At 32.3% G+C, this 27,674-nt stretch overlaps 3 protein-coding genes across 4 annotated transcripts in view; 1 reads left to right on the top strand and 2 right to left on the bottom strand.

Annotated features, from left to right (window-relative positions):
* Positions 1 to 2,256, bottom strand: part of LOC148598614 (prolyl endopeptidase-like) — a 36,672-nt gene extending 34,416 nt beyond the window's left edge. Inside the window, exon 1 of the mRNA XM_088562180.1 lies at positions 1,748 to 2,256. Coding sequence (XP_088418306.1) covers positions 1,748 to 1,813 — 66 coding nt within the window. The 5' untranslated portion in view covers positions 1,814 to 2,256. The remainder of the gene's footprint in view (positions 1 to 1,747) is intronic.
* Positions 2,001 to 16,168, top strand: LOC148598613 (uncharacterized). Of its 2 annotated transcripts, none has more exons than XM_088562178.1 (6): positions 2,001 to 2,130; positions 5,705 to 7,126; positions 8,518 to 8,719; positions 9,978 to 10,169; positions 11,716 to 11,852; positions 13,537 to 16,168. In XM_088562178.1, the coding sequence occupies exons 2-6, from the start codon at positions 5,771 to 5,773 to the stop codon at positions 14,113 to 14,115; spliced, it is 2,466 nt and encodes an 821-aa protein (XP_088418304.1). In that variant the 5' UTR covers positions 2,001 to 2,130; positions 5,705 to 5,770; the 3' UTR covers positions 14,116 to 16,168. The 2 variants fall into 2 exon arrangements, with proteins under 2 accessions (XP_088418304.1, XP_088418305.1); XM_088562179.1 differs by lacking the exon at positions 2,001 to 2,130 and adding an exon at positions 2,263 to 2,322.
* A 6,072-nt stretch (positions 16,169 to 22,240) lies between these two features.
* LOC148598612 (uncharacterized) lies at positions 22,241 to 25,705 on the bottom strand. The gene is made up of 3 exons (XM_088561635.1): positions 25,222 to 25,705; positions 23,666 to 23,851; positions 22,241 to 22,743 (listed from the first exon to the last, which is right to left on the bottom strand). The coding sequence occupies exons 1-3, from the start codon at positions 25,580 to 25,582 to the stop codon at positions 22,487 to 22,489; spliced, it is 804 nt and encodes a 267-aa protein (XP_088417761.1). The 5' UTR covers positions 25,583 to 25,705; the 3' UTR covers positions 22,241 to 22,486.
* Between the last annotated feature and the right edge of the window lie 1,969 nt (positions 25,706 to 27,674).

Genomic DNA, 27,674 nt, shown 5'->3' with positions numbered 1-27,674 from the left:
TTAGAACTTTAGGACCAAGTTCCAGTACAAAAGTCCTGTTCAATAATAGAAATATTGGCAATATAGTGATTTGGGTACAGGGAATTTGGTACATGTTACACATTTTGGGATGAACCAATAATTATGCCTTCTTGGGAGGCTGATTCTTACATATTTTGCTTCGTCACTTTTTCAGATTAAAAAATGCCTCAGCATAGGTTATGATTATCTGGACTATTGGTAAATGAGTAGTAACTTTTGTCAACAAATTTTTCCTCCTCAGAACCATGAAACAAGTTCATGCCCAAAATTTAATTTCAGACAAAACGTATGACAAATGCTGATAATTTGATCTAAATAAGAAAAATGAGCTATCATACAACAATTTTCATCGGGGTATAAAATTTTTGTGAGCAGATTCAGGCAAGAAGTGCTTACATTGTATGTCTTAAAAATGGCTGAGATCTTCTCTCTGACCATACTTGGCAACTTACACAATTTATGCGTGTTTTTCATTATCTTGACCATTTGTACTGCTAACACGGTTTTTCAGGTCAAATTGTTCCAGAAACCCAATTTTGTCAAAATTACATTGAAAAATCCTAATTCAAACCCTTACATTCATGTTTTAATCACATTTCTTTAATTAGAAGAGTCATAAATCTGACAGATGTTAATTGCTGTCTTAACAGGTAAATGAATGTTTAATGACCGGTAAATAATCCCTAAGGAGCAATCAGCTGATCAGGGTTATCGATGATAATTGACAATTAGAAATTGAATCTGGATTGGATCTATCACTATTAGATGATCACTTTCTTAAGAACAACTTCTACTGCACAATTAATGTGTCAAATACTGTCAATTTAGTAGGTCTAAAATTAGTAGAGCCACATTAACAAATTAGAAATTTACCAGTGTTTATACAAAATGAGTTACCTCCCCTACAATTTTCAATTCATTTTTGTTACATGTATTTCAACAGTACAGTATATTTCCTGAAAGTTTTGTTTGCAATAGTTAAAAGAAATGCTATATATTGTACATTGCAATGATTTTTAAAATTTGGTAGCTGTATCATTGAATTTTTGTTACATTTCCTCTTATACTACTTTATAGTATGCATTTAAATGAAAAGAAGAACTTGTCCAAGTTTCAAAGTGTGAACAAAAGATTCAAATTCTACTGAAGGAGCATAACTTGTGATATCAGTATAACAACACTGAGGTCTGTAATTAATCCAATTCAATGATTGAAAATTGAGTGTGTGTTGGGAAAATGAATGCATATCAAGATAGTAGAAATACATAAAATATTCTCTCGTTTGTTTTTTAGAAGTTAAACTTCAGCATTTCGATTACAGTGTAGATTTGGAGAAATCCACCACAAAAAGGGGCTTACAAACATCAATTCATAACATTCCATGCACATGCTGTTAAACTGAAAAAGGCCCTGTATTAGTGGTGTGGCTGTCTTATTCATACATTACAACAGTAAAACCCATACAGCTTGCAAAATATGTCACAAAATTATCCTTTCACACGCCTCTCCTGAAAAACCCCATGGGGATTTTCGAAAGCTGGCAGGTACATGTATGCCTGACCTGTAAAAATTTAAAAAATGACATGATAATGACTTCCAATAGCTGTGGCTTGTCTGAAAAAAAAAACCCGGACTTGATATTAATGTAATAATGTCTTAATGACAATGTGTCAATGACTTGTCAAATGTGCAAAATTCGAATAAAAGTTATCAACAAATTTCAAACCTTAGTTCCATGGTAGTCATCAAAAACTGTATCATCTCTTCTGGCCTTTGGGTACTGATATTTCATACTTGCAACAGGATTGGGTTGTTCTTTTGAGAGTAAATACGGGGAAAATCAGCAAAAAAGTTTTTGTCAATGTAACTTTTGATTTTTGAAGGTACCTGTTTCAACCACCCACCCAGAAGCGCAAATCTGACAAAGAATTTTATTCGCATTCGGTAGGTTTCAGATGTTTTCTACTCCCAACAACAATGTAAAGAAGAAGTCCGAAACTCCGAAAGTAGAGGAAAGTGACAGAATCATCTATGATCTGTGTTCATAAATAGAACTTAGAACTGAACAATATGAGGAAACAAAAAAAGAAGAGAAGATAATGTGAAAAGGTATACTTATCCGATTCGACAAAACTTTTTTCTGACACGGAACTGATTGTGCGATCCATTTTCGTTTGTTTACATATTTACATCACTTTGTTTACACACCAACACACCATTTCTATATTTAGCAATCGAATCATAATGAAATGATTTAGTGACAAACATCCTTGTTCTGACAGCTTTTAAAATCCTCATAAGGTATGAATGGACTTATTATGGTGTTATTTTTAGTTGAAGAAGTATTCCATGACCATTTAATACATACATGTAACTTAAGAATTGAGAAAGATGCAACATCAATACTCCTACAACGTAAGAGGTTGGAATTCCGTTCCTCCATACCCCTACCTCTTACTTCCGAGCGCCATATTGCATAACGATCATTCCTTGAAATCGGCAGAATTATAGTAAAGCATTTTCCATTTAAAACGTTTTGTAGTTTTTTTACCATTACAAGGGAGATGGTGGCTAAACTAAAGAAAAACAATGACCAACCTGAGGAGAAAATCCAGCAATCCTGGAAATCCTTTGTAAAAGCAGTTAAAATTAACTTCATGTTTGGTTTTTAGCTTTTTTGAGTGTGCATTTCCGGTTGATAACATTACGGATTTTAAAATTTGCGAAACGAACATATCAAATCAACCAACGAATTGCCTTTACCAACTTTAAGTTCGTTTTGTCAAAAATATATTGTACTCCGTAAAAATTAGTGACCTAATTCAAAATTGCTGGTCATTTTGACAACTGTCTTTATTACAAATGTTTTCTAGGTATTTAACAAATATTTAGGATTTTTATCGTTCGATGTCCGGTAGGTTAAACTTCTTTTATGTAAATAAAAGACATAAAATATTTTAAAATACATGTTTAGCTAATTAACATTTGCGGTTGCTTTCAACATGTCAGATGCTAGAGGTTAGGATGGCACCAAGTCACATTGCTGGTGTACAACATCAATTGCTGTTGATTGAATTATTTATTTACTTTTTTATTCTACCTAATTTTAAATTTGTCTTGGCTTGGTAATGTGATGAACAAGAATTTCATGATTGGTTAGTAGAGTACTCTTCTACAATTATCATGATTTTAGTGGTAAAACCTATTTTCGGTACTATCAGAAATTTTGATTTTTTTGTAATGAAGAATAGGGGCCTGCACATTTTGATAATATGTCATCAAGGTCAGGTCAGGAGGTGTTTACTAACATATTCAAATCAGCTCCATATATTGTATTTTATTTTTTTTTATTAAGTTCGCCATTGTGTTTTACTGTTCTATACACCCTAAATATCCTTGTATGCATCCAAAATTAAATTCATATATTTTAATATTGATTTTCAATCTACCTTAATCTTCTGTGTATTCCAAACACTTATTTTTTCTCTGTTCCAAGACGGGGATGCACAGTACCGTATACACCAAAACAAGAATTTACAGATTGTTTTCTGGAGACACTTTGGGAATCTGAACTGAAGATGTCGATCAACAAATGTATTTATATGAAATAAAATAAACAAATTAAATTTTATTACACTTTAACTGTTGTTGCATTTATCAATAAATACCATTTTCTTGCATTTCACAGTTTGTACAACAACCATGATTAGTTTCTAACTTAGTTCTCAGATCATGCAGTCATGATTATATCGTCCTCAACTGTATGCAGTAGAGTGTAAAATACACAATAACATGAAAGCTAACCTGTCATCGGCCCCATTGTCATTTAATTATCAAATAACAATAGATCAATTACAAAGGTGAAAACAATTGTCACTAATCTTTTAATCCGCTTGATGAACTTTGCAGATGTCTAATATTAATACACAAACTTGGCAAATTGAAACATCTTTTTTTAAACTGTCAGAGTAGACACCTTTGTTTTAGTGAAACCTCTGATTTGCATATGAACAGGAAACTGGCTCATTGAATGGATCATTACAGTATGTTAATCAATAAATGGCTAAGAGTAAGAATGGTCAAGCTAACCATGGTTATAGCGGTAATCAAAAGAATGTAATCCAGAGACAAGACCAGACATGGAAAACAGACACACTCAATAAAGAACACAAAGTTACTAAAATCCTACAAAGTCGTCAAAAGCAAATGAGCAACTCGGACTCCACTAAAAACTGGGAGCATGGACCAGGTGCACCGGTAGGGTTAGTGTCCTCTGCTTTTCTAGAAACACCTGCCGAGTTGCTCAGGACACTTGCTCAATTAAGGGAACCAAGATTCTTGTGGAAAAGAAAAGAATGTAATCCAAGGACAAAGTCCAGATAGGGAAAACAGAACAAACGCAGGGAAAAATAAAAGAACACTTCTAATCAAAGAATAATGTGGTCTTCTGCTTCCCAATGCATATTTTACACATATTAACTTTTTGGCAGATCTCCCTTGCCACAAAGGGTGTGCCTGGTTTACATGAATGCATGGAATACACAGATGAATATGGTATAATAAAATAAACAGAACTGATTAATGGTCTGCTACATAGAAGGCATTTCTCACTGTAGGTTGGGAGTTTTACTACATAGTCCTTGTTTGGTCTAAGAGACGTGACATTCCTTAGTATTTCAGAATTTTAGTGGTCTCGACCTGTTCAATCGGATGATAAATGCATGCATGACCGAGAACTTTACCTTTGCAACAGAAACTAGGTTAAACAAAAAAAAATAATGGCAACCAATGACCCTTGTCATTCATCTATTCAGCATGTACAATCATGATTATTTTCTTTGACATTTAATAGATGAATATTCAGGTAGTGAGTATGTACATGTATATATAAACAAAACATACAATGTATCCATCAATTGTTGTTTTTTTAATTTTTATCCAGGGCTTAATATTTTGACCACCAGAGTGGGTTTAACCCAGTATAGTACATTATATTAATTTATTCACTTTTTCATTCTGTCTAATAAGTGAGAGGTTTGTCTTGTTTTGGTAAGTAACAAAGACGATTTTTTTGATTGGTTATCATACAAATTCTGTTATACATGTATGTGGAACACCCACCAAAAGGCTGCACATTTTTATTTTTGTTATTAAGTTGCATTTTAGGTCTACACGTAAATGTTGAAATGTATAATCATTCATTCCAATCTATCTGCTCTTAGAAGATATTTCACATTGAAAATCCAATGGTTTCTACAGTATTTTAGTGTCATTGACAGAGTTATCCCCTTAACTTAGAATTCTACAGTACATTCTATATAATTTACATCTCTTATGAAAAAAAAGTTCTATGACAATCCACATGTTTTTTTTCTATTAATATAAAAATATCAAAAATAAAAATGTGTAGGCTAATTCTAACCATGAATCGCATTTTGCATGATTCTTATCTGGAATGCTATATTAAAACAGTAGTTAACATCTTTTGTCAGTTTTATTACTTTCTAATCAAAGATATGAGTGTGAAGCATGAATTTTGGGGGACATATGAGTGTACAAAATATTCAGGGTATTCTTGGTTGTTTTGAATTTTGGGGTCAAAGTGCCAAGGCTATAGATTACATGTAGTTTATGTGTACATGTACATTGTGCATTGTATTTCAATGACATTTTCTATTTTCAGATCAATGTTACAAGGAACTACAATGCTAGATCAGTAAATGTGTAATTAAAAGTTTATATAAATTTGATGGACACTTCCTTGTTTAAAGAAATGTCATTGGATACAGTTTCCAATTCTACCTCACAACTTTCTTATGAAGGTTTAACAAAAGATGAGAGTCAGATTCAGGAATCAGACACTCACTCAAGTATAGGCAAGACTAATGTATGTGACCTTAAATCAGAAAAGGTCAAGGTAACTGATCAAAATGAAGACACAGTCAAGGTTACTGGAAAGCAGACAGCGAAAACTGGCAGTGATTTAAATATAAACTTGAATGACTTGGAAGATAGTTCACAAGAATTTTCACATTCATCAGACTTAAGTCCCAATGGGGTGAAAGGACAAGGGTTAGACCAATTTGGATTGAATATGCAAGCTTCTGCTCGAAGTAGCAACCATGAAAGCCATATAACAAATTCAGTTGAAAATGAAGGAGGAAATGATGGAGAGCATGATAACTATATATACATCAAATTTAAAAATGGAAAAGAAGTTAATTATGAAATGGCTACTAGTAAAAAAAACTTTCCATCAATGACTGAAGACAAACCTGAAGTTTCTGGTAGTACACCTGGTACCAGTAATTCTAGACCCAGAATACATGTACCTAGAACAAGAACAAATGGGTTGCTACAATCAGAACATGAGTTTTTTACTGAATATTTGTCAGAATTTGAAGAGTTTGTCGATGATGAGGATGATGGAGAAAGAAACCCTTGGGAAATGTCTCTTCAACAACTATATGGTACTGAACGAGATATTCTAGAGATTTTAGGGAACCAGGGAATATTTGACCTAGATTCTCTGCCTTCAAGGTTACAAGAATTAAGTGAACCGGTTTACCCCTGTAATGAGAAAGAAAAAGGCACATGTGATATCTGTGTTGATGCTAATGTTGACATTAGAAAGAGACTTTGTTGTAACAACCCTGTATGTGAACCTTGTATTACGGAGTATTTAAAGAATGAGGTCGAACAAAGAAACATTAGAATGCAGTGTATCAGCTGTAATTCGTATGTTCATAGAGATGAGATCTTGGCCTTGTTACCTGTTGATACAAAAGAAAAATACTATCAATTTTTAACTGATGAAAATAAAGATCCAAATGTAAAAACTTGTCCTAGGTGTTCAGTTGCACAAAATAGGAATGACATTGTTTCTTTACACAGTCCTGAACCAAAGAAAAGACACAAAAAGAAGACAAAGGGTCTGAAAGTGACATGTTCCAAATGTGCTTTGGTATGGTGCTTTGACTGTCATGCCCCATGGCATCAAAATATCAAGTGTAAAGAATACAAAAAGGGAGATAAATTGGTGAAGAGCTGGGCAAAAGAATTCAGTTATGGTCAAAAGAATGCAGTAAAATGTCCCAAATGTAAAGTAAGTGATGCAAATAGAATTAGTTGTATGTTTTCTGTTCTTAGTACACATATAACACATGTCCAGTGTTTGACCACAGTGGCAGGCTTCTACTATTAGATACTGCATGCAGTCCAACTCTTTGACACTAATGTACTCATTTAACACTCTAGTCCATATGGCTAGGACAGAGAATAAGCAACTAACCCTGCATTAATATTCCTATCTCAGCCTTTAACCATGAATATGATTATTATGGTGAGGCCAACACTGGATTATTTGTATGTTTATGTAGACGCTTGATGTTGTATAAATTTACATACAATTGTGTTATTGTTAAAATTTGAAACTTAAAGTATCCACTGTTATGCTGAAGATTTCGAACATTTCACATCCTGTACATTTCAAAGTTTCCAAAAATATCTTTACGAATTACTGACCTTAGGACAAAAATTTAGAAACTTACATGTGTGTAATCACAGTAATCAATATATTAGTTACATATGTACAGGTACATATTATGCCCTTTAAGTACATATACATTTGAACAAGTCGGTAAACGATGAAAATTTGAAGCATACATAAAGGCATTTGTACATGTCAAAAACTCAAATATCTCACAATAACATTTTACTTAAAGAGGTCTTCACTGTTTGAAATGACCATTATTTAATGTTTTCATCACTGGATATATATGCCTTTAGCCACTAGACTGAAGTCCAGGGCTAGTAAAAATTGATTTGGGACAGTGAAATGATGTGTACTTTTCTTGTTTTTGTCTAGTTGAATCCTACACATGCATACAGTCCTCTATTATTAAGGCTTAAGTCGTTGAGAAATTTGAAAGAACGGCAGGGATTGAATTTCAGATTTTTTTCCACTAGCTAAAATTAGCAAGTTGTGAAAAATTTACACTTGCTAAATTTATGTTTTTTGGGTTTTTTTCTGGACTTAACCTATATGACATATAACATTCCACTTGCAAAAATTCAGCAAGTGGAAATAATTTATACTAGCAAAATTGAATTTCAACGTGCATTTAGCAAGTACAGTGTATTCCCATTAAAATCGATCACTGAATGGACTGCATTTGTATGTCTTTAAAATATTCATTTGCAGAGCATTTCAACATTGATTATGCATTTGTTTCATATACAAGTTTATTATATGGATTCATGCAAAAACTTTTGCACAGAATGTAAATGTAGGTTTAAACTTTACAAGCATACAAATTAATTTTCCTTGATCTCATTATCATTAAGTGTTAACACAAGTTATATCCAAATACGAGTACAAATGCAGTATGTACAACCATTTACAATCACGTACAATCATGTACATACATGACAGTTATAAAATCTACATGTTGATAAAATCTCAAACTAGTAAAATATATGTGCAATACATTACAGGTGTTTATTCAGAAAAAGAGTGGGTGTAGTCACATGACTTGTAGCAACTGTAATACAAGTTTCTGTTACCGTTGTGGCCATCGGTACCTACAGATGAAGCTAATTGGAAAACATAGTGATAAGTTTGGTCCATTAGGTTGTAAATATAATCTATTGCCAGACAAACCAGTGGCTAGAAAGGCTGTCAGAGGTGGAGTTCTTTGTAAGTACACATATATGTTCATTTAAGGTTTATTTTTAACTCAACAAATATGGCATCAATTTCACCACTAATTTCCCCCTGACTACACACAAACATGTGTATCAAAAAAGTTTTAAGGCATTGCATCCCTTAGATGTGAAAAAGTTACATCAATTGTTTTATCAATTATATCAAAAACTGACTTGACTTTTGCACCGTTGATTTTTTCAGTTCTGCAGAGCATCAAAAATAAATAAACCCCTAAGATTCACTTGATATGTTCCACTCATTTACACAGTTTAAATCACTTATTGTGTATAGGTAGCTAGCGTCCTTCTATTGACCAGCATGTCAATGTGAATACAGTTTACATTTGATACATACGGAACATCTCAAAAAATTGTCCAGACTTAGTTGTTTTTCACCCTCTCTGCAGAATTAATAAAATTAAAACAAAAGTCAAGCCAGTATTTGATATAAGTTTACATAAAGTGAATGCAACTTTCTCTTATCTAGGGGCTGCTACTTTTTGTATGCCTTAAAATTCTTCTTGATACACAGGTTTGTCTGTAGTCAGAGGGAAATTAGTGGTAAAATTGAAGCCATATTTGTCAAAAGGTAATGATGAACCATAATGTACAAATTTTCAGTACAGATACCTTAAATCTAATGTTTCCATTTCTCTGTTTGATTCTATGAAAAAAGATATGATGGCATCATTATTATTCTGAAGGGTGGATCCAGAATTTCTGGTTAGCGGTGGCCTTGATATAATAAAAGTCCAAATGAAGTGAAGCAAAAATATTTTAAGGCATAGAACTTGTGAAAAATGAAGATTTCATGACCCCCTCCCCCCATTTTAGTGGGAGAGAGAGTGGGAATGGGTTCTGATACCCAGACACCAGCCTATGCTTGAAATGTTTGGTGGATTATGTAGAAAGATAAGGAAATCATGAAATCATTGCAGCATGCCCCTTCCTATTGGAAATCTCTGGATCTTCTACTGTTCAGACATTATTTTCTTCCACTTTTTAGTTTTTTTACCATTATGATTCTTTTTTACTGTATGTTTACTTCCAATTTCAGCAATTTCCACCCTTTGGGTTGGCTCTGTAAAACAATGTCTGTACTGTTAGTAATTTCCTTTTAATATGTCATAAAAGATAGGGAAATTTTTCTAGTGTTTGATGGTCAGTGATGGACTGACACTTTAGGATGTCTGCTTATATATCAATGCATATTAGATAGAATTGATTTTGTTCATTGATATATTTTTCAGGTGCTAAGATATTAGGTGGTATAGGATTAGGAGTTCTTGTTCTTAGTGCTGTTGCAATCTTCATAGGTGGCAGTATGATCTTTGTACCAGCCTACTTTGGTGGTAGATATCACCAGAAACGAAAACGTCAGAAGGTCCTTAAAAGTTACAGGAATTCACAGGCAAAATTGGAAGAAATGCGGAAAGCAAGAGGTGATATTTCAAAACGTGTATCAGCAATTGAATAATAAGAATAATGTTTGACATACATGTACTGGTACATTTTTCAAAAGGCAATTAAGTTTGAAAATGCTATGATTTTTTAAACATGTTATGATATTTCCATCATGCCCACTTTAAAAGTGTTTGGCTATAAAATGTCACATGTAAAAAGACAGAATGAATATGAAACATCAGCTATTAAACTGGTACATTTGTGTAACATTTTAAGAACGAAATAAGATGATCCGTTTAATGTTGGATAATAAAAGGTAACTTTAATGTTTCTTAACTATTTTCAACAAAACAACATTTAATACACACATTCTACACTAGAATTCAGAGTATAAATGTACAGTCTAGATAATATACATATCTGCTTGGTCTGACTTAACAGGTATGGTCTGGCCAATCTCTGAAATCGTCTGTGTCATATTCTAATTTCCATTAAATTACATAATAATAACTATTTTCCATTATTAATGTTTCAAATTTATGTTAATTTATTGCTTGACCTATTTACATTTATTACTTTGAAAGATATCTCATATACATTGTACTTTTTCAGATATCTTAAAAATGTATCTCTCATCCTCTATGAGGTACATGTATTTCCAGTCTTTCCAGAGGTTTGTTAGACCATTTGATATCACCGGTAAAAATGTGACAGGACCAATAAAAAAATTTAGAATGCCAGACCGACCAGAAGTTCAGAAAAATTTCTGATTTTAGTCATTCTTGATTCAGGTCAAAATGGACGGTAAAACTTGGTTTGGGCCTGAAAATAGTATGTCATCACAGGACCGAATGTCCTGAAAAAAAAATGAACCTTTGGAAAGACTGTATTTCATTAACTTGATAGAGATATATTTGAAGAGGAATAAATGTACATGTAAATATGGCATGCCATAAAGATATTTTAATTATTTATGTTACATGTATATCATATGAACTGTACATTATATGAGATATCATATGAAATGTGCTTTTACATGTACGAGACATCTTGTTAAGAATTAATCTTATACAACTGGATATTAAAGATGCATGACTATCTAAATATTTTCTAAGATGACATATTTGCCTACTGTGAAAGTACTTTAATTGGTGGATACCAATTTTCGTGGTATAGTGAAGAAACACAAGTTCATGGATTCTTGAATTTGTGTTTTTGAGGTTTTCAGTATACACATACAATGAGATTTTTCCTATTGGTTGGGAACCAGATTTCTTGGTTTGACTTACCCACAAAAACCATGAAAATTGGTCTCCCACGAACAATAGTACTTTCACAGTATGTGTTTTTTTCACTTTTTATGAAACAAATGAAGAACCATAAAACAATGTTTATTGCTCATTTATGGTTTCAAATTCACCTTCTGACCTCTTGGTTCCATTCATCAAAGAAATCTTTGCATTAAAAAGTGTTAACTTAATTATATTTCCAGTTGGGACATCAGTGTTCCCAATGGTGTACTGAAATATGACGATAGTGTAACAAGTCGGGCATTAAACAGTGTTATCTTACCTATATTTCCAGCTGGGACAGCAGAGTTCCCTAAAAGTGTACTGAAATATGATGATAGTATTACAAGTCAGCCGTATAATAGTGACACAATGACATCAACTGAGAGTGCTTCATCCAGTGAACATGAATCTACAGAGGTTAAAGTTTGGGTCAGTAAGGCCATATCAAATAATTGTTTTCATTTTTATGTCCTTCCTTTTCAAACCAACATATTACCTATGAAAGGCCTAGTAGGTGACTCTGAGCTGTGTTTAGTTCATACTGGATAGTTTCATTCACATTTTCTACAAATGTAAAATATGTGAGAAACATGTTAAACATATGTCCTGTTTTTTGTGTTTGAAGTAATGATTTTATCATGTGCAATACATGTGTTTCACATATATTTTTTATCAACATGCATGAAACGTGTGATACTTTTTCCTGTGTATTTAGGTATGCTGATAGTATATTTGCATGAGTTGAATCATTTTTGGTATGAATGATTTTAGTTCATATATGTAAATTATTGCTTCAGTATTTTGTCTGCTATCAATCTCAATACTTATTTATTTCTTTTTGTGAGGATAAAATTTTATGGTTTTGTGTTTGAAACTGATTTCTTGTGACAAATTTTCGTGGATTTTTTTAATTATTTTTTTAATGGTAATATACTTCTGATTCAAGCTCTCTGATTTGGCATGTTCTTTTGTATAAACTGCACAGTTCCTACTCCATCTCGGCAAGGCATATATGAGAATCTTTGGAATTAAATTTTGTTTGCTGATACCACTTTTTTGATAGCCATTTATTAATTAAAATAATAATGATGTTTGTTCCTTTCATCTCAGATATTAACGTTTCCTTTTGTTTCCAGTAATTCAAGGGTTTCACTAAAACTGACATTGGCACTGACACTGCCACAGTTAATAAAAACTATATTTTGAATATGCCAAGCTAATTTATGAAAGTTTTGACATCAATTACTAAACTGTTAATCAAGTGGATTAAAGGATTAGTTATAATTGTTTTCACCTTTGTAAATTATCTTTTATCTTCTACTAATTAAATGACAAAGGGTTGAAGGACAGCTTGGCACTCCTGTTTTTGTGTATTACACATTCTACCGCATACATAGGTGAAGTAAATTATGGCTGCATGTTTTGAGGGAATACTTAGGATTATTGATTATTGATTTGATATACATATAAGTGCATTTGAATTAAGATTTTTTCTACCCATGAAATAAAACAAAATTAAATCCCCAACAAAATTTCTGCTTTTTCAGTGTTATTTCAAATTGATTCATAATAGAACCTTTTGGTGTTCTTTCAGTGCATAGCATAGTGCATACTAGCAAGTGTATTTCACAAAGCTTTTACAAAAATGATAGCCAATGCTTTCATTGTATAAAAGACATTTTCACCAAAGCAGATCCCCTAACCAATCAAAAGGCACAAATCAATATTTAGAGGGAAATACATTTAAGGAATGACTGTTATATTTTTTTTCGGTCCATGAAGAAATAATCTCAATCACTAAATAACCTGTGTAGCAGGTTATTTTCAAGGGTGCAGCATGGGCATTGGAGTTACATCAAATGGACAGAAAAAAATATCAGTCATTCCTTATAATTCAATTTTAATATCGAAAGGTTGATATCGTCACAGTTGTATTACAAAATTTGGTTTATGAGATGATGGACAAAAGTTTTCATCCAATCAGAAAGCCTGTTACTTCTGAAATAAAATTGTTAAATAAGGACGTGCTAAGTTTTTACATTTAATTTTACGTTTAATTTTGCCAATTTGTCTCTTGTTGACCTCATAACTACATTTTTTATCTACTCTTCAGGTGCACTCAGAAGTGGACCAGAAGCCAGTAGAAGTAGTCCAATACAAGTCACAGGAACAGCAGACGACATCAGGTAACCATGACAACAATGTAACAACAGCAGAAGTAACCATGGAGAATGACTTGGTTGTTCTCCATGTCAAAACAACAAATAAATCAGGGGAAGTTGGCAAACAGGAAGTAGATGGCAGTGTAAATCAAACTGAAGAAAATACAGATGACACAGAGGAAATGACTAAAAATGATAAAGTAAATATAGCGGTTGATACTCAGGGATGCTTTGTTAAAATTTTGGGTAAACTTCCTGTTAAGTGGGACAAGGAAGAAGGGAAAGAGGTCAGTGTCAAGGACAATGTGGTTACTGCCAAAACAGCAATTGTCAAGGAGAAAAAACGAAAATTAGCATCTAGAAGAAGCAAGAGTGTTGATATTCCAGACTCAGATCTAGTTAGGTCTGGGATTAGTGATGGAAGTGAAGAAGTCAAAATCTCAGAAATCCATAATGTCTTACAAATGTGTGATGAGACTGATTCATATTATGGATTAGTTGCTATGGAAACTTGTGATACTGGTTTCTAATAATATTTTTTTTACTATGGACATGCTTGTAATAGAATAGCAGTTGAAGTGTTTAGGTAGGCCTTAGATCCAGGCTTTGATTATTTAAGTAAAAGATAATGTTATTAACTATTGTGCTTGACATAACAGTGTTTATTTTGGAGGGTGTAAAGTTTGGCAATTTTGATGAAAAAAGGTATAGGAAAAATTTTGCAGATTCTAATTTTGATGGGTGCTAAGTTGTGCTCTTTGTATTGAAAGCTCAAAGTACATACAGTAGTCCCTTTCTTATGTTGCCACCCATACTGCAATTCAAAACTGGCCACATAAGAGGGGTGGCCTCTCTTGAGAGGTTAGGCCAAATTCTGCATTTCATTGTACAATGTATATGTTTGTTCGCTTATGTTACATGTACAGTGAACATTGTTATGTGCTTGTACACAAATTATATACTGTTTTATTCCATATTTGTTGTGTATATGTAATGTATTTTTCAAAGTAAAGTGGCCATGACCTATTGAGTAAATTTTTGTTTATTTACCATATTTTTCGGACTAAAAGATTTTTTTACTGCAAGTTGTCACTTCAGACATTTGTTTTGTAGACCCTTGAGCTTTATAACCCAATGTTTTCCTGACGAGCTTGTGTAGTAAATTATTTGATTATATTTATTCGTAATTTGGGGATAAAAAGCTGTCAATCAAACCGGTGATTGATGGACAAAATAATTGATCCATGCCGCTATCTATTTAACAAATGAATATGACTTTGTTCTATTAAATCTATGCTGATCGGAATACCCAACTTTATATTGGTGCTTTAATATGCAAATTTATGCCCACTTACGGTATGTCGTGACACATGCGTACATGGGGTTAACTTAAATCAATTAAAGCTCTGACCTAAATGGCTAATTGCAAACAGATTAAAAAGTTCACAACTCTTGTTTGTAATTTGAAATAATTTATATTATTAATTACCAGTCGTAATTATGACCGATTCATCAGATTAATTTCACACTTCGATGCCCACCCTTGACATGTTTACAATTTCAATGCTCAACGTGATCTCTGCTGACACCTACAGTTTCTATACCGACGATGAACATTGTCGGATATGAGAGGCTAAAGCTAAAGTTGTGGCCGCTGGGGTCAATTTGCACTATAAGTTGTTAATGCTATTGAAATGTGATCATAAGATAGGTGGCTGTTTGTCAGGGGGGCCATTTCAGAGAGGGACTACTGTATTTCACAAAATTTTTTATTAGCATTATCAGACACACTGCTAAAACATGCCAAAATAAACACTCTACACAAATTTCAAATTACGTGTAATACCCAGAATTTACTTGTAGCTTTTGAGATATTTTTTCAAGTCCCTACATGTGTAGATCCTTATATACATTATGAAATGTGTTTGCCAGCTGTTTGTTGGGTAACTACTCTGAAGATATTATTTATTATTTAAATTTGTGATAAATCTACCTTAAAATGTCTTTCTTAAATGTTTGTTAAATAACTTTTATTAAATATACTGTCAATTTAAATGTATCTTTGTATATCTATAAACTTTGCAACAAACTAGTTCACTTATTTTCGATAAAAAATTGCAATTGTAATCATTTAGGTTTATAATATTAGGTTTGTTTGAGTTGTAACATGCTTAATGATTGGTTGGGTCACTAAAGACAAAGTAGACTGTTTTGTAACTTGTTTAATGATTGGTTGGATCATTGAAGGCAAGTTTGGAGTTCTTGTAACATGTTTAATGATTGGTTGGATCATTGAAGACAAATTATACTATTTTGTAACTTATTTAATGATTGGTTGGATCATTGAAGACAAATTAGATTCTTTTGAAGCATGCTTTATAATTTCATGGATCTTTTTAGTTGAGTTATGTATAATCCTTCAAATGTATCCTGCAACATTAAATACATTTATGATGTTGTTCAATGTACCTTGTAAGTACTTATTTACATAGAGATTGAATTTTGAACATTTTTGCAATAGATGTCTGTTTAGGACACCACACTAATAATTTAAATTAAAAATTAAGTTTTTCTTCCTTTTGTGATATGGAATGAAACACCCATTTTTACAAAAACTGCAAAATTTTCTACCAGACAGTGTAAAAAAACACAGAATTTTATGTATTCAAATTTTCATGGGCACAATCATTCTACACTCGTGTAATATATATTAATAATATAAAAAAAATGAATGTTACAGTCACATTACATATATCTCACTGCAATTAAATACAAATAAAAAAAGAGAAAGATTAAAATACATTTCAATCCATAACATTCACCGATGTACAATCCCATTTAGACTCTGTACGTTTTTGAATGTTTTACCTACTTTTCTAAATGCATCTTGAATGCTCAGCCACAACTTTTCCTTCGATAAAGCCAGTTAACAGTTTGTAACTTATATGTATTTGTAGTTCAATCGAAAACTAATAGAAATATTCAGAAGAAGATTTCATGTGTCTGCCTAAATGGTTGATTTTTATTTTTCACTCCATTTGTTCATTATATATTTATTAATACTTCATACATAAAAGGATAGTTATGTAATGATATTTAACCTGTTTTAATTTTATATTGACTGCATGAGTTGACAACTCAAATACCAAAGTTTTTGTAAATAAATATATAAAAGTGTTTATAAGTACAGCAGACGTCATCAGGTAACCATGACAACAATGTAACAACATTTTTTTGGAATGAGCTGCACAAATAGCTACATGTTAACATGCATTTCTGCTTTTTTATATAAAGTGCAATACATGTTCATGTAATACCTGTATTTGATATTGACTTTTCATTTTTATTCTTGTTTTTACATTCATTGTTTTCAGTGCTAGTCTTTGTAAGAATCAAGTATGGACAGAAAAAAGAAATTGTTGAAGAACTGATGTAGGTTTGGGATTAATATTTGATGGATTTTATGATTTGGTCCAACTTTCGTCAACAACATTTTAAATCCCCATTGAAAAAAATTTTGGCTTTACTGACAAATTCAAAACTAATTGAAAGAACTAATTTCCGATACACCATGAAAAGTAATACTTAAAAATAAGTAGCATCTATGTAGTCTTTTATGCACAGAGATAAAATGGCAATCAATTCTAGTCCCGGAAAAAAATTTTGAGTATTTGTCCTAAGTTTTGCCACTCTTAGTGATTTTGTATGCATGTGATTGTTTAAACCACCATGTGGTGATTAAATTTCTGTGAAAGGTGTCTAGCCAATTAACATTTTCAAACTTTATATATACAGATTTCATAGAAGAAACTGATCGTCCTAGAGGTATTGATTTAAGGGGGTAGAACTAGGATGAGGGACATAACTTGAAATTGGTGATATGTTTGTATCATATTCAATTAAACCAAATTCTATCAAGCTTTCATTTCATACAGAATGAAGTCAGTTCAAGTTACTTTGATGCTTACATGAGATTGATGTAAAATGGTGAATACAAAAATTCCATTGATTTTGTATGAGTTGTGTCCCTTACCTTAGGTCTACCTCCTTAAATTATTTCTTCGCTCTCCATGGTAAATCAAGATTTTACCATCTTGAGTGGAGACAAATTAAAATAGGAGAATCAATATGTATTACTGGATTTAATTAATTTTATGTGCATGCTTAAGGTATATATAAACTTAGCCAGGTTCTTGCATAGATTTGCATTTAATTACATTTGATCTTCTGTTTTCCATCATCAAGTTTGTATGCTATGTTGTTGTTTTTTGTTGATTATTGGTATACTTTATACATTGAGGAATGACCTTGTGGAGAATGACTTTGCTGTACATTGAGGAATGACCTTGTGGAGAATGACTTTGCTATACATTGAGGAATGACCTTGTGGAGAATGACTTTGCTATACATTGAGGAATGACCTTGTGGAGAATGACTTTACTATACATTGAGGAATGACATTGTGGAGAATGATTTTGCTTTTTACCACTATGTATTTATAGTACTGTATTTGACTTCAAAATAATGTAACTAATTCTTATATTATTGTTAAAGAATCTGGTGTACAGAGAATGAAGATGGTGATATTCTGTAAATTCAGAAATTATTGCATATTACATTATTTTATTGTGATTTTGACAATGTAGTGCAAACATTCATTGTTGATTTTTGTGAGGTTGAGTAAAATCCTGCTTATTAGTAATGCATGTTGTTCTATAATGCAAGTCGGGGTTAATTGCAATACAAACATTACAATAATTTCTGAATTTACAATATGTAATTTTTTTTCTTACATACATATAGATGTACAAGTTTATAGACAGAAACTTGCCTGTGTTTTTCAATTACCAATTTTTGCAATTATAAGCAATGCAATGCACAGTAATTAAAAAGTGCTCTAAAAAAGTCACTTAGTGTCTGATTTCAATATTGATGTCACTGGTTCATAGGTTACTCCCCACATCATTACCAGTACACAGTTTATATACAAACAAAAGTATAGATAGAATTGAAGCTGCTTTTCAAAAGGGATGTATAATAATAGTATGTATTCTTAAATATTTACCACCAAAATGTTCTTGTTCTAGTGAAAAAAAAAACAAATATGCTGACTATTGTGTGGATCAAATAAAATGTCAAGAAATTTCAATTTGAGTCAGTTTGTTAAAGACTGAGGATTTATATTCAAAAGCAGGAATGAACAGTTTTTGAAAATAGAATTTTCATTTCTGGTTTTGGTCAAACTGCAAGACCAGAAAAATTGTGAACTTAAATATAAATCTTATCATTTAAAAAGAAAAACATCAACCCTGCTATGAAATAATTCTTTATACAACAGCAAATTACTAATTTTACTAATACCATATTAATTTTTGCAGATTCTTTCATATGAACATATTCACAGGTATCAATTTTCTTTGTTTCAAAAAATGATAAGCCTTCTATAGTGTTAGAACTCAATGTAGCAGGTACAATTTTCACGCTTTTGTGTCCACCGCAAAAATAGCGAAAATTAATACACAGCAAAAGTTAATACTTTTACAGTATTTGCAGTTACATATAGCACTGTTGCTATTGTTTAGTTTATCTTGGTTTCCAAACTAGAGAACTAGTGTACCATATGATACCTAACCATCAATGAAAAGCTGGGAGCGGGTCAGAAGTAAGCATTTTGCTGATGTACAGACAGCAAGTTGAGTGAATGTGTATAGACATCTTTGAAATTGTTAAACATGGTGCCATGCGACCCAAGGAATGCTTGTAGTGATTTTTGGGATTAAGACTTTTAATAGTTTAGGAATAAGGGGCCAGAAAAATGTATGGTAATTAAATGGTATAATTCTGTATGCATTATCTTGTTCTAACAGTAGCTTGAGTATAATTGATTCAGAGATTGTTTTGATAAATTCAGAGTAAGTGATCGAATTACAATTACATTGTACTTTACTAAATTTACAACCAAATTAAATCTATGATTACACTTCTGGAAGCAGTTGATTAACAATTATCGTGTCACTGAAGTGAATGGATCTCTATGAAATTTTATTACAAGGAGCCATTTCACGAAAGGAAGGCTCTAATTTGATTTTTAGGTTTTGACTTGAACTTATTAGGAATTAAGGGACCGAAACCAGAATTTTCTTGATGTCCAGACAATAGCTTGAGTTAAAGTCTATAAAACTTTATGAATTTATATGAAAAGGTGCCATATGAAAAAAGTGAGACTATAATTGGTTTTGGGGTCGTAACATGAATCGTTTAAGAATTAAAGACAAAAAGGTATTTCACTGATTTCCGGACAATTGGTTGTGTACACAGTAAACTGACCTCTTAAGAACTTTACCACAAGTTGCCATACGATAAAAAAGAAACTAGGATTGATATTTTGGGTTGTTACTTGAACTGTTATGAAATGAAGAAAAAAGTGGCCCATTTAAATCAGTCTAATCCATATTGGTCAAAAATTTAATTTCAATCCAAATTCAGAGCTATATAAATGAATGATGTGTCAAGACTTCAAGACTCGCCCATACTGTTCAGGGTTTCACCCTCTGCTGCTGTTTCAAGCTGCGCCTTTGTTTCTGATATCCATGACAATGTACCACTATAGATACCATATCAACAAAGGAATGCTTGGAATGGAATTTGGGGTTGTGACTTGAACCCGTGGGGAATTAGCGACCAGAAACACGCACTTTGCTAATTAATGTCTATACATGTACTTTGTTTTAATAAATTGGTATTGGTGTCTTTGTAATTGCAGATCAAGGTGGCAAACCACAAAGCAAGGCATGAAATTATTATTTAATATGCTTTGACTTGTACCATTTAGGAATTAGGGGGAAAATGAAGCTAAAAGCTAACATTTTCCTATTTTTGTGTACGAAATTTGGTAAAATTGTATTGATCTCTATGAAACCATACTACAAAGTTTCATAATACAAAAAAGGTTGTGATAGATAAACAGCGTTTTGACCCCGAATTTAACCAAAAAGCAGCTCAAATATAAATACCCCCAGCAACCATTTGAATTGCTGGGGGTGGGGTATTGATTTTTTTTGGGGAAAAAAGTTTGTTTCCGGTTAATGTGAAAAAATAATATGACTAATCACTGGTGCCTATGTGAAAGGTATTATGCAGCAGTGAGACGACAAAAAAATTGTTTTCAATTGGGTGTGAAAACAATTATTTGTTTTTTATTGGCTCTGAAAAAAATTCCATATATACAGCCCTCCACGAGAATCAAATGGTTGCTGCCTAATTTCTTCAATTTTGTATAAAAACTTGTTTCTTTTGTCTAATTCAAATTTAAAAGTTCTTTGGCCACTGTCATTCTAGTCGCAATAAAAAAATACAATCCTAATTTAGAGTTGTATCAAGCCTGAATGGTGTGTCAATACTTGTCAATACTTATCAGGGTTACGACTCCAACGAAGCATTTCATTCTTGATATTTATACAATGTGCTATAAAAATATACCACAAGGCACTATCCAACAAAAGAAAGGCAGGGATTGATATCTTTTATAATATTGATTAGTTTAGCTGCTGTGTCCATATTTATCCCATATATTCGGGGCTTGAGATCTGTAGTCGTACCAAACTGCACTCAGCGAAGCATGTAATATATAGTTGTTAACACAGAAGGTATACAAATATTACTTTTAAGGTAAAAATGCTTCTATCACTTTATTGATAAAAAGCAATATTTCAAAAGGAACAAACGAGATGAAATGTTGAATAAAATAATATCGGGAACAACAAAAACGACAAGGGGTCATATAAGTAGCATATAGCACTTATTAGGAATTAAATGTACCAAAAAGAAAAAAAACACAAACCTCATAAAGCACAAAGACGAGCATGGAGTGTGTGTTTCTCGCAAGACGCCCGTCATGTGGATTGACAGGTGTGAATTTCTATGACATATTTTGAAATGAAACTATACCAATTAACTAGATCACAGTGACTTCAATAGAACTTGTGAAGTGACAACTTTAATATATGGGTAGTATATCATTGTTCTAGTAACGTTTGCGTAAGTTGACTCGGTATAATGGTCATATTTTCTAGCAAAGCGTATATATGAGTTGAAAGACTCTAAGCAGCTGGAGTGTTGGTAAGCTTCACGATGTCTTTACTGTCCATTATTTCAGCATCTTAAAATATGAGGGACTGAGCATCAGCGAAGTCATGTACGAAGATTCACTGAAATATGAGCGGCTCAATTTAAATCGTTCTGCGGAAAGTGATGTATAAAGGAAATGTCGTATGCAGTTATAAATTTGATTCAGACGTACATTGACAGTGTGTTTTAAGAAGTCTCGCACATTCCCCTGGGTCGATCGATACATCAGTGATATAACATTATCAATGAAATATCAATTAGTAAAATTTTGTTAGAACACAATTTGCTCCGTTCCATAAATCACATTATCTCAAAATCTCAATCTAGAATACTTAATAGTAATACATCTACATAGCGGAAGCTAAAAATTAAATAATAGCCTGCAAACAAAGAGATTTGACCTGGATTTACTTAGACTGTCTTCGATATCATACAAATATCGTTAAAATTGAGTCTGGGTAACATTTATCAGATCCGGAAATCACATTCCTTCTCCTAGGCATGTTAGAAAGCATAGAAAACTACAAATATTCGAACATGGAGTTTATTGTTACATTTGAAAAATTGAATCGAGCAGTCATATATTGAATTCAATCTTCAATATTGAAAGGCGAAAAGAAAATGGACGATAAAATAAATCATAGTATAAACAAATATATATTCCTTTTAAAGAAGAGTTCACCTTTATTTTGTTCTTTCCTTAGCCTTTTCTTTAATTCGTTACCCATAGTCGATTTGTACTTTTAAATTAAAATTTCCCTTTATAAAGATAAATTATGGACGTTTTTCGCAAACAATATAGCAAGATCCAGCAGTATAAAATTCATAATAATCATGCCATGTTCCTTCAACGTTCTGAATGGCAACCACTCCTTGTCCTGCCATGTTTTCAGGTTGCGAAGGTTCATATTTTAGGTCCCAATTTAGATAAGGCATCGGTGTCAAGTCGTCAAAGGTCCACACTGAATAGTCATTTGTAAGCTGATTGGTTCCTTGAATGCATATCTTATTTCTGCCGTCAAAATTGTGGCCTAGGAATAAGAAAAAAAGAAACATTTTAAAATTAACGCTTAATGTAGCTCAATGTTAATCACGAACGTTACATGTGTACACAAACGATTTAAAACATTATTCTTGACGCTATAGACAACAAGTTTTCATGTCGATATAAATATGCATTGGTCATTATGACCGCCATGTTGTTATATTCATGTTTGCACTTGGTTAACAAATTACAATTGTAACAACAAAAACGCAAAACAAAACAAAAAATAACATAACACCCCCACAAAAAAAGAAAAGTAAAGAAATTGAAAAATCTCCGTCGTGATAACAACTAGACAAAATATATGTCTGAGTGTACCAAACAATTTGTCCATTTTATAATTATCATTTAAGTATGATTCTGTCTGAACATAAACAGACAGGGGTGATTAATCATATCTCAAGACAATCAATGAAACTGTTTCAATATATTTGTTAAGTCATAATAAGAACTCTTATTTGCATTTTATTGGAAATATTATATATTTGGACTAGTTGTAAAATTTCTGGCGTGAAAATTTTCCGTATACTTTTTTGAAGTAGAACGTAACCAAATTTTAAATGTTAATATCTCCAGTGACCGACTTTCATTTGCATTTTTATTTTTGATAACAGTTTCTAAGTGGCCCATTGAAGGATATCCAATAAACAATTTTGGGGATAAATAAATGTATAAATCACTAATCATAAGCTTCTGGCCGGTTTTCAGGCAGAACTTCACCATACGCTTTTTAGGTACGAAATATGCTACTTTAACTAGAATTAGAAAAATGTGTTTCAATGTTATATTACAAATTCAATTTTATGACAACTCTACTTTCTTTTGTCTCTTAAATGTAGCGTTGTCTGCATTTTCCATCTTGTATCATATTTCTGCTTTTGTTTTAGTACAATGTATTAAAATCTAACCTAGCACATCAAGAATGTATTGGTTTTTTTCTGCTGAATCAATTCTTATCAGGGTATAGTTCTCATTTGAACACAACGGTTTAACATCAGTTGGATAAAACATCCGCTTTGGGTTGTGAATCTTGAAACACAAGTCTAACTCTCTGTTATACCAAAGTTCTTCTGACCACGGGCATCTACCTGAAACTAGAACAATAAATTTTTGTAATTTTTTTTCAGAAACGAGTGTTCTAATAAAACAACCCAGCAGGATCGATATCAGAACCCTTTGTTAACAACCAACATCAAGACTTACAATGGAAAACACCAACAAGACAAAAAAAACAAGCAAAAACAAAAACAAACATCAACAAAAAACATATAAAACCAAAAATAATACAATGCAAAGAAAACAAGAAAAAAAAAATGAACACAATGAAAATAACACTTTTTATTTAATGAAAAGTTCAATCTAAATAAAAACATAGCATTTTTTTTAAACATAATTCATTTAGGTCATCATATAATAAAATTATGACACTATGTACATGTATTGATAAACACCGAGTTATAGTTTGCAAAGTTCTTATACCTTCTAGTGAAAGGCATAAAAAAGAAGAAAAGTAGGAACATCAAATAAATCCAATTTCTGATTGACAACTTTAAACACAAAATTATCAGAATAACATATGTCATGTTAAATGCCTTTTAGATTTACAAAGAGCAAATACTTAGATACTAGTGTACCTTGCATAAACCGAAAACAATAAAATAAAACGAACCAAACCTGGCTTAACTCACCTTTAAGATAGAAAAAGCATGTATTAAGGCCGTTTCCGACTTTCCGTTTTTGCCTTGATTTGCAATTTCTGATACTACTCATTTGATTACCTCTTTTGGCGTTTATCTGGAGTTCATGGTTCGTTCCCTTTATTTAACGTTGATTGAATATTCTAAAAGTTAATCTGATAGCGCGAGAGTGGCAGAGCGTTTTCTGCTTCATATGTTCATAAACTTGTATCAAAACTGAACATTGCATTACCTTTCCCTACTATATTTTGTATCCCATAATACGGAATGATATGATATGATTAAAAAGAGTAATCAAGGGAACCAAGGGTATAGCAGTAATCAAAAGAATGTAATCCAGGGACAAAGACCAGACATGGAACAGACATACACAACAAAGAACATAAAGTAATTATAATCATACATACAAAGTAATAAAAGTAAATGAGCAACTCGGACTACACTAAAAACTGGGAGCGTGGACCAGGTGCACCGGTAGGTAAGCGTCCTTTGCTTTTCTAGAAACACCCATAAAATGAATTTGGGATCTTACGCTATGGATGTAAAGTAATACTAAAACTTCATAGCATTAAATACAAATGGGAAAATGTTAATCTTTCTAGTTCTTAAATATTAAGTCGATTTAGAAGTACTCACGTACTCGTACAAATTGTAAGAATGTCATATTCATTAATAATAGTTCAAAACAGAAAGTTTTTAACAGTTAATGCATTTGTTTGTAGATCTTAGATACAAAATTAAGAATGTCACATATGGATAAAACTTACCATCTTGTGCTATGTAAGACCTCCATCCAACCTGATATTGTTGTGGGTAGGAGTTCCAGAACGGTAGTGGATGAAGAATACAAGTTTTCAGTTCAAAGTGAAAGAAAAATGAAAGACATTTTACATTATCTGAACAAGTACTGGAACATTCAAACACATTGTGTCTATCATACACTCCAATGGCTCCATCGTATGTATACAAGTCGTCAAATCCTTTATTACGACCTGCCTTTTGTATTAGCTTCTCGTAAGCAAATGAAAAATATATCGTCGTCAAAAGATAGAGCCATGATTTCAGAAATGCATTCGTTGACATTTCAGTAATGCAAAGATTTCCAAAGATTGTTAAAAATATTTTCATAAGTTTTATCAATGCTGAAAACGATAAGTTTAGTTATAAGTAATATGTAGATTCTGAATCTAAGTAAGATTGTTCACAATGAATGCAAAAACTGGAAGGGTTTGAACGGTAATCACTGGGCATTTATAACAGTCGTCCAAAATATGTTACTTCCCATATTCAATTAGGTATCTTTTTAATTGATTGGATGTCAAAGAAAACTTAAATAGAAAATTTCGTAGACGTAATTCATTGTTTCAAATATAAAAAAAACAACTTGTTTTTCATATCATTGTTGATAAACAATTCCTGTCTGCACAAACATCATGCAGATTAAGATTTTATTATCATATTTCATAATATTATGTTGTTGCGTATTTTTTTCTTTTGAAAAACGAAAGAACAATGTAAGAACATTGCTGCTGTCATGATGATAAAGAAACCTACATGAAATCAAACAGCAAAATTCTTTGTTACTAACGAATAATTATCACACGACATGATTTACCTTTTCTAAAATCCCGTAGCTATTCGGAAATTTGTTCTCTCTAAACTTAAAGCTTCTCAACTCTTCACACTATGTTGCCACATGATATATTGAAATCTCGTTTGAAAGAACTTATTCGTCAATCTTTTGCTGATTCGAAAAATTATGTTGCTCTTGGTTACAAATTAACATATTTTCTGAAACACCAAAGGTGATTAAAACTGTGCTACACAGAAAAGCAGGTTTGCGAAATGCTTCATTTCCTCATTGATAACATATTTGTCACTTTTGGATGAGCTGAATTTTCAAAAAGTTGGTATTCCAATGGGCACTAATTGTGCTCCTTTCCTAGCCGACTTGTTTTTGTATTCACACGAGACAGAGTTTCTTCGGAATCTCGTAAAGAATAAATATATTCGGTATAAAAGTATAAAAAAAATCGAATGATTATTTTTTTCCATTTTTATAATTTTTATCATACTTTCTGCATGCATCTTTTTTGGATCTGTATTTGGATCGTAAAAAATAAATGATTAATGATGAAAATACTGCTTTGGATTAAAAAAAATAGAGAAATTGATTAAGGAACAATTTAAACATATTTGTGTTTATTCAAAATTGAGCAGTTTAAGCTCTTCTATAGTTCTTCTATAGTTTTTAAAGTACTTATCCGTTATTTTTTTCCGTTTGTTTACGACCGTCAATATTTAATAATTTTCAATATTTGCTTTGTGAATAGTGAACAGCCCTTCTCTCGCATTTAATGATGTGTTTTATGAATATGTTTGGAAACTACCCCTTCATTATTTATCAATAAACCAAAAGAAATTGACCGTTACTATCCTTATTTTGATTTTTTTTATATTGAGAAATCTAACAGAAGTAGTTACTTATCATCATTATTATAAAGTAATAACTGAACACACCTGTGGCACAACAGTTATACTGCAATGATTGTCGAGTTTTTACTGAAGTCTAAATGCTCATATCTTGAGAGATAAATTTATCCTCTCGCGGAAGTAGATTTTTTTTTTTTTTTTTTTTTGCTTTTTTTAATCATAGCAGCCCCGTGCAGGTCCGGGTGTTAAAAGAATAGGCCTGCAGCAGCGCTAAGCTTGTCGTATAAGGCAACTAAATAGTGCTCAGAAACCTAGCCGGGGGCTAGGCGCTCTGCCCACAGAGCAACTGATATGTGTGCCCCAGGTGGTGGAATGGGGTACCCCTGGCGTGTTGCAAGCTGGGGTTGTCAGGCTATAATACGGAAAACCTGACCGCAAACCATAGTGGTGCATCGTGTTGGGAAAGATGCCACGTTCCTCGCACGTTAAAGAACCCTGCTGTGGTATTCGATAGGAGTAGGAACCTTTGCGCTCCGCCAAAGTAGGCTAAATTGCCCGACCTTACCCATCCCCCCTTTTTCCAGTGGCAATCTAAATTTGTCGACCCAATTATCCTCGTGACCCATCCTTTTTTTCCATTTCATGTTCATTGTCTGAATATAGCTGAAATATTGCTGCTCGGACGTTAAACCCCAACAAACAAATTAATCATAGCACACTTCAGTATGATAACGACTGTGCTTTTTGCCATCAAGGCCTTGCATTTTCAAAACGCATTTTCTATAGT

The sequence above is a fragment of the Perna viridis genome, chromosome 14, assembly GCF_037379345.1.
Source record: "Perna viridis isolate PV_CMFRI_1.1 ecotype Kerala chromosome 14, ASM3737934v1, whole genome shotgun sequence".
Lineage (NCBI taxonomy): Eukaryota > Metazoa > Mollusca > Bivalvia > Mytilida > Mytilidae > Perna > Perna viridis.
The sequence above is the reverse complement of the archived record's forward strand: the minus strand, read 5'-3'. Positions and strand labels throughout refer to the sequence as shown.